Source organism: Dasypus novemcinctus, chromosome 2 (assembly GCF_030445035.2).
Source record: "Dasypus novemcinctus isolate mDasNov1 chromosome 2, mDasNov1.1.hap2, whole genome shotgun sequence".
In the NCBI taxonomy this organism is placed as follows: domain Eukaryota; kingdom Metazoa; phylum Chordata; class Mammalia; order Cingulata; family Dasypodidae; genus Dasypus; species Dasypus novemcinctus.
In genome coordinates, this window is record NC_080674.1 from 184,389,895 (window position 1) to 184,403,720 (window position 13,826).

Here is a 13,826-nt window from a genome sequence, read left to right on the forward strand (position 1 = left end):
GCAGGAGCCACCCTGCCGTCATCCCTCCATTAGTCAATGCTGATTTCCTCTCCCGCAACCAGGAATTCACCTCCCACCCCCAGATAACCTAATATAATCTATATATATAAATATATAATATATAATGTTCTTAAATTATTCCTGATTTTTTTAAACCAAGCTGCCAAGGAAAGAACGTATTTTCCCCTTAGCCCTTATTCTAATTTTTATGTGAGTGAATCTAAACTGCTGAGGAAGACCATATGTGATTGTTAAATAATATATATATAAATATATTTTTACTCCGCGCAATGCTTATTCTTCTACATCCATAGATGCTTGAGAAGCTGTGCTTTTGTCATTCATGTGCATTTTCCTTTGGAAAAAGAAAGCACCTATTTTACTAACCAAAGACTTGATTTTTACCCTCTTCATTTTTATTCCCTCCTAGAAATAAGCCCAATTGGATTCATGTCTATATTTTAAGAGATTTTGTTGTTGTTGTTGTTTTTCAATTGGTTTCCCCCCCCCCCCCCCCCCCCCCAGAGACCAGAATTCCAAATCAGAACTATTTAGGGTGGGGATAAGCTGTGATCTTTGAGCTAGCTATAAATAAGACATTTCAAACAAACAAAACAAAAACAACTTAAATTTTGGGTAGAGGCAAAAGTGTGAGACACCGGAGCTGTGGTTTTTATTGTAAGATTCTGACCTTAAAAATAATAAATGGGGGATTACGGGTTTGGAGTGCTAGTGCAAAGCAATACTGGGAATAAATCTGCTTTTCCAGTCAGATTCCATCCACATCTGCAGCCTCCACACCATCACCAAAATGCCACCCCCAGCCCTGCTGCTTTTATAAATAATAACACAGCTGCCAACGGCAGCAGTGCTGGGTCAGCCTGGCTCTTTCCTGCTCCGGCTACCCATAACATTCAGGATGAGCTCTTGGGGTCAGAAAAAGCAAAAAGTCAGCAGCAGGAACAGCAAGACCCTTTAGAAAAGCAGCAGCTGTCCCCCAGTCCAGGTCAAGAAGCTGGAATACTGCCTGAAACCGAGAAGGCAAAATCTGAAGAAAACCAAGGGGACAATTCTTCAGAAAATGGCAATGGGAAAGAGAAAATAAGAATTGAGTCGCCAGTGTTGACAGGGTTCGATTACCAGGAAGCCACCGGGCTAGGTACTTCCACTCAACCCTTGACATCTAGTGCATCGTCTCTTACTGGGTTCAGTAACTGGTCAGCAGCGATAGCGCCTTCTTCTTCTACAATCATCAATGAAGATGCAAGTTTCTTTCACCAGGGAGGGGTCCCTGCTGCTTCAGCTAATAACGGTGCTCTGTTGTTTCAAAATTTCCCCCATCACGTCAGCCCTGGCTTCGGAAGCACCTTCTCCGCTCAGATCGGGGCCCTTTCGCAGCACCACCCTCATCACCCTCATTTCCAGCATCATCACAGCCAGCATCAGCAGCAGAGGAGGTCTCCTGCCAGTCCTCATCCCCCGCCTTTCACACACAGAAATGCTGCTTTTAACCAGCTGCCTCATTTGGCGAATAATCTTAACAAACCCCCCTCTCCGTGGAGCAGCTACCAGAGTCCTTCTCCAACGCCGTCTTCTTCCTGGAGCCCGGGAGGGGGCGGATATGGTGGCTGGGGTGGCTCTCAAGGCCGAGATCATCGCAGAGGGCTGAACGGAGGAATAACGCCCCTGAACTCCATCTCGCCTTTGAAGAAAAATTTTGCGAGCAATCATATTCAGCTCCAGAAGTATGCTCGCCCCAGCTCTGCCTTTGCTCCTAAATCCTGGATGGAAGATAGCCTGAACAGAGCTGACAACATTTTTCCTTTTCCGGTAAGATTGTGTTCCACCGATAGGTTAAGATGAATTAGGAAATCGTCATGGTGTAACTAAGAGATTCTAAATTGTCCTTATTCACCTCAGGGCTCTTCTTAGATAGAAAAGGAATTAATTACCAGGCATGAATTTAGCAGCAGAGGAGTGGAATTTGGAACAAAATATTCAGCTGTTTCTTTGACAGTTTTTTAATGGTAGGTAGCCTTACTCTTTCCATAGATAATTTTATGAATTGGCGAAATTGTGAGTACCAGGAAGCTGATGATGCCGTCATTATTAGCTAGTATATCTTTCTGGCCTGGCTGGAGAATCAGGGATAGGTCTTCCCTGCTTATTTCGGCGAGAATCAATAATATATAGGTTTAAATACACTTCCTCGTGGACCTAATGGACCTTCTCTGCCTGTCTGCAGTAACTATGTAACCAAAACATGCATTTCTTTCTCCTCTAGTAAGGTAGTGATTCCCTGAAAACCAAGCATTGGATTAGTTTTCTCACCCGTTACACTTTAAACCTGGAATCTCCCTGAACCTTGTAGTCTGAACAGTGTAAATTGATCAGTTCAGCAATGCCTCTTCACCTCTTTGCAAATTCTGGCCTGTTACGTGCTATGAGGACATTTAAGGAGAGAAAAATATCTACATTCCACTTTCTTTTCCTATACTATGAAACTGTTGATCTGAGAACGACTCTTTTATGATGCCTTTCACCCATTTGTTTTTCTTTTTCACTGTTAACACTTGGGGTGTAGAAAATTAAACAGTTCCTAAAAATAGGTTCAGGCAAGGATCACTTTGATGTTTTCAAATTAACAAGCAGCCAGTTTAGTAGGCTTTCTCACAGGATAGAGAGAATTTCGTGGTTAATTGATTGTCAGGTGCCCTGCTAAATTTGTATACATTGGTGTATGGTAATTTATATGTGTTTAGGAAATTTATATAAGGTAATGATAGCTATGTTGAGTCAGTCCTCACCACAGCCCCTTAGAATAAGAGTTATTTTATTCCCATTTTACAGATGAGTAAATTGAGCATTAGAAAGGTGTATAACTTGTCTTAGAGCACATAGCTAATAAAAATACAAACTCTGGATTAAAAAGAAATGATTAAAAATATGTATGTACATATGTGTGTTTACATACATATATATGTACATGTGCACCTGTGGTACAGCTAGAGGGTTATTTTAGAAATCTTTCTGCAAGGGCTGAAGCAGATTACAAAATAATTGCAGTGTTCCCAAAAAAATGACCTTGGCACAAGCATAATTACCCTAATTAGTAATTTGCTTAAGGGAAGTTTGATAAGAGAACCCTATATATCATCATTCCAAAGATTTTAATGTTTATTCCTACCTTAAGGATTCAGGTGTAATGGTTATGATGTATCTTAACATATTTGCTTAAATTCAGTTTTAGATTTTTTAAATCTATGTAATTTTTTAATATAAGTAGCAAAAAGCTGTTGGCATTCGTTTTTAGAAAGTGTTTTTACTCAAACTAAGGAACAATTATCCTGCCTTATTAGTCAGGTTAAAGGTTGTTTAAGATACTGGCAATTCCCATGAAGTCTATTATTTTAAAAAATTTCTTTTGATATTCTTTTGGACTTAATTTAAAGAGTGCAAAGATACCTTTTGAATTATTCATATATTGGTCATTTGCAAAATATAAAATGGCATTCTATACATTTTAATTGGATTAAGATTTGGCTCAAAATTAAATGCACTTTTCTTTCTTGTTTTGCTGCTATACACGGACAGAATGAACTTATGTGACCCTATGCTCTGTTTCCCATTCTCAGCTTACTGACTTTTGATAAAGGTTTGCTTTGTGAAAAATGAAAAATTTGAAAAATAAATAAATAATGTTTATTTGTATATGTTTTTTTTTTCCCTTTTGGGGCTAATGAAATGTATTTAACATTTGAAAATCTTTCTGACCGGACTGTGATTTTAGAGCATAAGCTGATTTATGAAATAACAAGATAGACAAAGATCGATGCCAAAAGATCTTGTTAGAAACTAACTCTTTCATAGAATTGTTCTGTATTCCGAGGATGGAAAAAGGAGGGTCATTATACCTGGCTTGAAAATATAATAGGATTATAAAGAAATTTGCTGACTTTTCCTCACCCCCCAATTTCAGGAGTTGAGTGTGTGCGTGTGTGTGTGCGCCAGCGTGTGTGTGCACAGGGAGAGCAGTAGGGGTGGTTTGAAAGTCATGTGAAAAAGAAATGATTTGAAAAAATCTTCTGACAAGAAATTCCTAATCTTTTGGAAAAAATCATAAGAAGTAAGTAAGCCGACTACTGTGGTACTTAAATGAATGGAGTTTTGTTTGTGTGGCTTTTTAAAAACAATAATTCTTTTGAATTAGCTTTTTTGGCAAAAAAAGAATTCCTTTTGAGTTGATAAGAATTACTTGGTTAAATTTGATATGAAAGAATTGAAAGAACGTTTAACTTGGAACCAGGAGACCCAGTGCTTGGCTCTAAGTATTGTTGCATTTTGGGGCCTCTGTTGCTTCATAAAATGTGCAGTGTGACCTAGGTGAGCTCCTAAAGTTCTTTGTGATCCTAAGTAACCACCTGGGAAATTGAGTTAAAGTGCTGAAACCACAGTCCACATTCTTCCTTCTAAACACTTCTGAGGCTTATTTACATTTATTTTCACAAGAGCTCTTAATTTTAGGAAAGAAAGCTTATAGATACCAGCAATTTAATATTCTGTTGCCATTAGAAAGTATTCCTTAGGTGTTATAGAGCACTCACATAATTTACAGAATAGAGTTTATCTGACTACATTCTCATGTTGGTATGCAAGCAAAGGCTAGCATGATACTATGTATTAAAGGGAAATAAATTGCCTGAAATGTAGATAATACTGGACAATGCTTATTTCAATTTTATATGAATCACAGTGATTTTTACATTTGCTTACTGTGGGGTTAGGTATCCACAACAGATTGAAATTAATATTTTTTATTTTGTTTTTTCGGTCCATTGAAGTTATCTTCGTTTAGAGCTTGGATTATATGAATTCAGCTGGCATGCCTCAAATCCTGTTTTTCAGATACAACTAAAGTAATATGCATTTTTAAAAGATTTATTTATTTATTTTTATTTCTCTCCCATTCCCCACCCCAGTTGTCTGCTCTCTGTGTTCATTTGCTCTGTGTTCTTCTGTGTCCGCCTGTATTCTTGTCAGCAGCACCCGGAATCTGTGTCTCTTTTTGTTGCGTCATCTTGCTGCGTCAGCTCTTCTTGTGTGCGCGGTTCCTGGGCAGGCTGTGCTTTTTTTTTTCACTGGGTGGCTCTCCTTACAGGGCGCTCTCCTTGGGCATGGGGCTCCCCTACATGGGACACCGTGGTGTGGCACAGCACTCCTTGTGCGCATCAGCCCTGCTCGTGGGCCAGCTCATCGCACGAGTCAGGAGGCCCTGGGTATGAACCTTGGACCTCCCATGTGGTAGGCGGACGCCCTATCCCGTTGGGCCAACTCCACTTCCCATAATATGCATTTAATAATAGCTAAAGTGCCTGCTGAGTTCTAAGTGTTTTATATGTGTTAATGCATTTAATTCATTCAACAACCCTGAGAAGTAGAGATTATTATTATTATTCGCATCAACATTAAGATGCAGATTTGACTCTTTACTGCTGTGCTACACTGCTTCTTCACATGGACATAACACAACTGAGCGAATGTGGTTGGGTAGATGCCTCTAGAAGCATATAAGGTAGAAGAAACAATTTTATGGTGATGATGATAGTTTCAAAAATGGGAAATAGAATATATTTGCTTATCAACTTTAAAACGCTAAACTTACATAATCAATACTTTTTTTTTTTTTAATTTGGAAAATATACTCTATAAAGCCACTGGGCTTGGTGCTTTCACATTTTATTTCAGTTCATATATAGAATTTCTCAGTCCTGTAAGATTGGTATTATTGTCCTGATTTCAAAATGAAGAAACAGGATCTATATTCATGTGACTAAAAGCATGATTTGACCCAACCATCCCACCAAACATATCCTGGAATTCGGATGTTCAAACCAAATAAAATATTGGGGGACCTGCCAATAACTACATTTAACTTTAGCACTTCTTTGGAGGGATGCCTAGAATTTACTTCTGTCCTTACAGGAAAGTAATGAAGAATTGCCAAGCATATATGCTGACACCCTGTTATCTGTAGCTCAGTTAAATGCTGCCACCTCCATTTGCTTAAGAACTAGGAAGTAGGCCAAAAAAAGGGGGGGTCGGGGTCGGGGGAGAGTGGAATCTGTATGTCACGAGGACTGTCTTCTAAAACTTGATCAACTAGAACTTTTAGGTCTTGATTTAGAGCTTTCTTGTTCTTAACTTTAGACACAGTCACCACAGATTTAAGTTGTCTTAACCAGGCAGATAATTTATATCACTTTAATGTTTTTGTTGCCAGTTTATTGATCTTTAAAATTACATATGGCACCTTGTATTTGTAAGCAGAAAGTCATGGTGAATTATTAAAATTATCTAAAATGCAACCTTATTGCATTTTGTCTCTTAATATCATCCCAGGAGGGATCTTTGGATAGGAAACATTTTCTTTGACTTTGTGTTTATTTATATTAGAAGGGGGAAACTAATGTTTTAACTATAAAGTTAGATGGCTCTAAAAGAATTGAAATATTGGAAAAATTTTGGGAAAAGCAATTTTCCCTCTTTTTGTAGAAGGCCTTTTACTGGTTTAATAGCTTTTCTGATGGAATAGAAACTTGGGTGGGTGGGGTAGATTTGTTGTTGTTGTCTTCATAGTAGCCACAGAATATGATCAACACATTGCTACAACATCTTTCAGGAAAAACCTGTTTATTGCAAGCCTAATGAATGTGGTTGTTGCTAGTTGCAAGTAGGAAGTTGATGAATTTAAGCTTTTGAGAATACTCCTTATTTTGGTGTCCAGGAGAAAGAAATGGATAAAGTAACTCTGTATTTTACATACACCTGGTTTGAACTTTATGTTTTGTTTTTGTTTTTCGTATAACTTTTATTTATCATACTGTAAGGAAAATTAGTTTGAAGGTCCACTCTCAAATTTTTTCAGCTCGCACCATATTGTTTTTGGTCTCATCATAGGTAAGGTAGTGTATACGAAGTGTTTTTCTTTAACGCAGGGAGCCTGTAACATGAACATTCATTTTAATTTTTCCCTACAAAACTCATTTTATTTTTTATTTAATTGTTCAAAGGTGTGTTGAAGAAATTAAAGTATACTTTTGCCATGATAAATTTAGAGCAATATATAATTCTTTACTTCAAATTTAATATAGATTCCCACTACATTTTAGATTATTGAAACAAGATGTTCCACTTAATCGTTTTCAAAATATCCATAGTGGATAGAAAGGTAAAATTATAATGCTTTTTTTTAATCAGCTTCCAAAGGTGAAACATCAGTAATTACTGAAAGGCTATTCTATGAGGCCAGAATTCAGTAGAGTGAAGCCTAGGCTCTGGATCCAGGCAGACTTAGGTTTGACGGTCAACTCTAATTAGCAGCGTGACCTTGAGCAAATCACTGAAATTCTGGAAGACAGTGACTCATCAGGATAATACCTAACTTGAAGGATTATTGTGAGACACCTTAAGTATTTTGTCAAATTAGGTAGCTTTTTTTTAAATTTAAAATCTGTGTATTTTCTAAATGATTTTTCTGTGAACCTATAATTTATCTAATTTTAAAAAATTAAAACCTGGCTCTAATATTTAAATTGAGTAAAATAATAAAAGTAAATTAGTTACAGATATAGCTTGGGTGCCTATGAAAGATTTTGAGCAGTCTTTAGTATTGCTTATCTTATTATATATGCTTTATTTTTCAGGGTATTCTTTTTTTTAAACATATGTTTTTTATTAGAGAAGTTGTGAGCTTACAAAACAATCATGCGTAATGTGCAGAATTCCCACACATCACCCTTCCACCAACACCTTAAATTGTTATGGAACATTTGTAACAGGTTATGAAAGAACGTCAGACTGTTATCACTAACTGTGGTCCATAGTGTACATTTGGTGTATTGTTCCATATATTCCTATTATTAACATCATGTATTAGTATTGTGCATTGTTATAGTTCATGAGAGAACACTCTCATATTTGTATTGTTAACCACAGTCCATCTTCCACCACATGGTTCACTGTGTTATATAGTCTCAGAATACTCTTTTTGAACAAGCTATAATAGATATAGCCCAGGGAAGATGATATATTTACTAGAAGAATTATTAATTTTCTTGAAGGAGAGGTTTTATAATTGTATATATATATTTTAACTTTCATTAGCTTTGACAGCTAGTACTTTGAAAAATTATTTTAAGAAATTTAGAACATGGAATTGATTTTGTATATTTTAAGAGAGATGACATTTTAATGAAGAATTATGATTTTTTGTAAGAGGAAAAGATACCATGGGAATTTGAATTGGGTATATTTTGGCTTTTATTGGGGTATTGTTTTTAGGTTTTAATTTACTTACCACACATTTATTGAGCAACTGCTATAAAATGGGCTGAGCACAGCACCAGATATCTCATAAAAATTATTTTGACTTGATTTATGATGTATTTCTGGTCTGTGCTAATCACCAAGTGATACTGAACATACAATTTTCTTCTTCAACATTATAAACTATCAACTAGCCCAGTAGTTTCATTTCATTTTAATCCAGGAGGTGTTTACAGTTTAAGGCAAATAAACAGATTTGACTTTAAGTATAAGAATGTGTAAATGGCATTTCCAAATATTTTCCAATGACCACATTTATAGTATACACTTGTACAAGCTGCATTGTACACTTGTATACAACATGCACTTGTTTAAGTTTTGTGACAGAATGGGAATCACAAAAGGCGAGCTTTAACCTAGTAGTAGGATTCAGGTCTATTACCTATCAAAAAAAACTACCACTACTAACAGGTCCTTCCTCATGTTTACAAACTAAATTATTAAAGTTTAAGACCTTAAACTGTACAAGTACTTTTGATATAGAGTATTTATATTGGGCAATTTCTGCTGCTGAATAGTTACCAGATATAACCCAGTCATTATTTCCATATAGACCTAGTTTAAGTTATAGTTAATTCCTCAGTATTGTACATTTTAAAGTCATATATTTAAAATACCATCTGATATACTTTTTTTTCATTATTTAGAGAATACCTTATTAGTTTCTGTAATCAAAGCCATGTACATAAGACCTTACACATTTAATACAGTGTGTCACCCCTGTACAAATGATATACTTTTAATAGTAGTTTTTCCAGGTATTTTTCAGGAATGCATCCTGCCACTAGGATCATTGTGCTAATGAATAAAATAGCTGTCATTTTAGCTTTGGTAAGCACCTTAAAAAACAAAATAAAACAAAACAAAGCCCCTCAATAAAAGAATACTGCTATTCTGAGAAATACCCTAACTATTGTAAAGAAAGTCAGAGCTGGATTCCATGTATGGCTCTGCCACTTACTAGCTGTGTAACTGAGGGCAAAGCTTCTTAACCTTCCTGATCCTTCATTTTTTCTCTCTCTATTGTCTGGCCTTTTTAAGGATGTAATGATATAGGTATGCCTAATAATTCTCTTCTGAAAGATTCTGTTGTTAAAAGAAAGTATGCCATCAAGTATAAATATTAATTTAAAATTTGTCATTATGCGCAAATAATATTGTAATCAGGCTAGGTGATGCTTCCATTTTCTCAGACACTAATGCCCAGTGATCAACTGGGCATATATATATTTTTTTGATAAGGTTTTTTTCCACACTTCTTTTTAGATTTTTATTTTTTATGGAAAAATTTAAACACATATTCAATAGTAGACACAATAATATAGTGAACAATTATCAGCTCCCAGACAGTCCTATTTCATTTATACCCCTACCTATATTCGCTCCTCTTTCATATTATTTTGAAGCAATTCCCAGATATCATAGCATTTCATCTATAAATGGTTCACCAAATGCTTTCAAAAGATAAGGGTTTTTTTTTTTTTTTTTTTTCCTTTCTTAAAAACATTAAAAATATTTTTCATGTTGCTTTTTAAAGAAAGATAGGAACTGAAGCAAGGCCCCTATTTCTGTTGCACTGCTCAGCCCGTTCCACCGCTTAATGGGGGCTGAACTCTAAGGAAATCACTATTGATCTCATCTCCTCCAGGGTTCTGGCCGTCACCAAGGCCACCAAAATTAGTAATAATAATAATAAAAAAGGAGCTCCAACTAAAGCACCAAGCATTAGCAGGTGAGGAAAGATTTGGGAGGCATTTTGTACAGTTTTCCTCCTTTCATCCCAGTCTGCTTCTAGGTTCAAGCTTCTGTAGACTTGAGGATAGAACCTCTGGAAGGAGGAATAAGAGAGCAGTACAGGGCCAGAGCACTTGGCCTTTGAGCTGCATCGCATTCAACCCACAAATGTTTAGTGCTTTCTGTGGACCATGTGCTGGGAGTATACGAATGAGGCAGACGTGATCTTTCTCCCCAGGAAGTGGGCAGTCAGGTGACGTTTGCTTTGCACTGGAGTGTCGAGGAGTGCTCTCTGCCTGGTGGAGCGCTTAGGAGTGGGATGTGGGGGGTGGGAGCTGTGAGGGCCCAGAATGCTGGGGACATCCTGCTTTTCTGAGACTGCTGTCAAGGCTCACGGAATAATTGCCAAGGGTTACAGGACACAAACCTCAGTTTAGGAACAAGGATTGTGCGTTTGAGGCCCTGTTGACTCTGGAACCCTGACAAGCCAGGAAGCTGCCAAAGACAGAGGAGTGGCTGGAAGGATCTTCATGGCTTCATTCCTTTGGGCTGAATTTTAGTTCTAGCTTTCTACTTTCCTTAAACTAATGATCTCTTGCCCCAAATAGCTTATTAGATAGGAGAAATCTCACCTACCTCTGCAGAGAAACTCATTTATACTTCACTGCTATTTTTGAGTTCAGAGGTTTTTGGTCATTTTGATTATCTTTGGGAATGGGCTACAGGAAATGGTGCAGAACCCAGCTGAATGATTCAGATACAGCCAATACCTAATTTGAAAGGTTCATTTCCGGCTCTTACGCCATTGCACCAGAGAGAGAAGGGGCAGTGGGAATGTTTATTGAATGGGCCTACTATACTGCCAGGTATTGTGCACATGCTTTCACATCCTTATCTCATTTATCCCTCACCACAGTCTTGGGAGGGAGCTATTATTATTATCCTCATTTTGCTGATGCAACCAAGGTACAAAGATGGCACAGTGTCAGGATCACTTGCTAGTAAGTGGTGATTTGAATTCAGGTCTTGTCATATATTTTACTTTTTATTATTTCACTCTGCTCAGCAATGTGAGAATGAAACAAATAAGTCAACAAGAAGAAGGGCATCTATTGATCTAGGATCTGGACAATCATGTCTAGAGTACCCTTTTTGTTTCTTTGTGCATGTGTGTTTAATACATATAAGTGGTGCTAAGAAATGTTATTTTGTTATCACTGTAAAGATTTCTAATGCTCAAAATGAGGGTGGTTTATTTAGTGAAGGTGGAATAAGATGCATTTTTCTCCTCTCAAAGGATTTCTTGAGAGATCTGACTCATTAGTTCACACAAGAACCAAACGGCACTATTGACCCAGATGGGGTAAATACTCTGAGGATATTCATTGCTTTAGTTATAGTTTATAATTCTATTAGGGAGCACTTGGCAACCTAAAATCTTGTAAGACGCTTTGCCTTTATTAAGGAGGTCATAATGAGAAAGTAGTAACTGAAGAGGGAACCTGCGGAGAAATATGAGATGCTATTAAATGTGGTTACTCCTACTTCAGATAAGTACCTCTTTATCTTCAGCCTCTGACTCTTTTTCTCTGCATTCAGGTCATGTATATAATGAAAGATTTCATACTTTGCAAGTGTCACGAGAGTGAAAATTCTAGGTCACGACAAGACCCATTTAAACTGACCATTTTTCTTAGCTTCTGCTCTGAAGTCAGACCCAAGTTTGACTCTCAACTCTACCAATTACTGTATGACCTTGAGGTAATTAGTTAACCTGTCATTGTTGCTTTTGCCAACAGTGGGGATAATAATGGGACCTATTCACCTGAAGGTTGTGAGGATTTAATATATGTAAGTGATACAGTGCCTTTAGGATCCACAGCTTGAGACGGGAGGAATATGGTCGCAACTTTAATAATGGTGGTGATGAAGATTATGGACTTGCTACGTGTTAAACATATGCAAGAGTCTTTGGCAGTATATGAGTGGATGGAGCTCCCAGTTCAGTGGGGAATTGTTTTAACAGAAAGTGTCAATGTCATGAGGCAAGTCAAAGTGCTAGGGGAGCATAGGAGAACAGTGACTTATTGCCTGCCTAGGGATGGGAGGATCACTTGGAAGTAAAATCTTGGAAGCTGTCTAGTCAACTCTTGATGATTTGTGGTCATAAATGTTATCTAATCCAAGAAGAATATATCTTGGCAAGTCTTGGATTAAAACTCCCATGGTTACCTTTGATTAATTATGGCCTCCACTGGCATCTCAAACTTCCTATTTATTTTGGCAGTTGACATACAGGCATAGACTTTTTCCCTAATCAAAACATGTTCCTTTCCCTTCTTCACCAGGGAAAGTGTAACAAGAAAGAGAAATTTCCACAGGCTTTTACAGATACATAGTGTCTGAGAGATGACAATCATGGTAACGAATGTTTTCAGAGAGAGAGAAAGAGAGAATGAGTAGAGAGTAGCTGAATTTTTTACTTTGATTTTTAATAATGTCATTACATTCAATGTAATTACATAATGTGTTTTAGACCCAGTCTGGTAAAGCCAAAACACACAAACTCCAGTATAAAAAGGCACAAACCAATAGCAGAGTGGTGGTGGTGGTAGGTAGCATAGGGTATATTGTAGATGAGAAAATTAGTCTGAGGAAAGTTACTGCCTCTGAGCACAAAACTTATTTGTGACATCCCAGCAGCCAAGACAAAAAGGCACGTGGTGTGTTGTGTAGCTGTCATTCTCTAATGAACAAGAGTGAAACCTTTTTGAGAGAATTTTGCCTGTAGGTCTCTAACTGTGGGGCGTTGACAGATAAAATGAATTGTTCCCTTATAACAGACTTTTACAAGAAAATCCATATATATTTTTAACAGATGACAGTTATTAATATTTTCTACTTATTAAAATCTGAGATCATAATGTCACAATTCTATCGAAGCAAAACAGCATGGACCAGTGTATAAAATATAACTTTCTGATTATGGTGACTTGATAAATAAGTAGAATCTTGAGGCTTGAGTAATATATGTAATCTTTGCTTAGACTTCTTGAATAGAAGTGATGGCTTTCTAAGGCTTTTGACCACTGCTTGAGATGGAGGAGACACATATTCTATGTTGAATGAAGAAAGAGACATATGCTTAAGATACCAGGAATATAGACATCAAAGGTGATATTTTGATTTGAAAATGTAAGCACCAGATAGGTTTTTTTTTTTTCAGTGGTGAACCATTCACCTCTCAAGGCTTTTCTCCCAGAGCAACTCAGTATTTGTTGAAATACCCACATTGACTAACATTCTTTCCAAGTTATGCACCTTAGAGCTTGGAAGAGAGGGCTTTGTTTCAGGGTCTGAGAAAATCTTAAAATGGTTCTTGTGGAATATTTCACTTAAGCTGGACTGCGTCACAGCTGATCAACCAGAATGTAGGCTACAAATTACACTCCCAAGTAGCTAATGAAGTTAACTTTAAATGGAATTGCTAACAAAATGGTTCTCCAAGTGTGGCCCCTGGCATCACCTAGGAACTTGTTAGAAATGTGAATTCTTGGGCCCTCCCTACCCAGACCTACTAAATGAGAAGGCGGTGAGGGGTGGGGGACTGGCAATAATCTGTGTTTTAACAAGGCCTCCAGGTGCATTCTCAAGTATGAGAACCACTGACTTATCAGGACCCATAGGGATGTTAAAAAAAAAAATGG

General features: G+C 37.1%; 1 protein-coding gene across 5 annotated transcripts in view; it reads left to right on the plus strand.

Moving 5' to 3' along the window:
* The first annotated feature begins 359 nt into the window (after positions 1 to 359).
* CPEB4 (cytoplasmic polyadenylation element binding protein 4) overlaps positions 360 to 13,826 on the plus strand; it is a 66,360-nt gene continuing 52,893 nt past the window's right edge. For 3 of the 5 annotated variants that reach the window (XM_058282354.2, XM_058282357.2, XM_058282360.2), the window contains exon 1: positions 566 to 1,830. In XM_058282354.2, the coding sequence (XP_058138337.1) occupies positions 706 to 1,830 (1,125 nt within the window). In that variant the 5' untranslated portion in view covers positions 566 to 705. Of the gene's footprint in view, positions 1,831 to 13,826 lie in introns of all 5 variants that reach the window. The other 2 variants (XM_058282358.2, XM_058282362.2) reach the window with 2 other exon arrangements.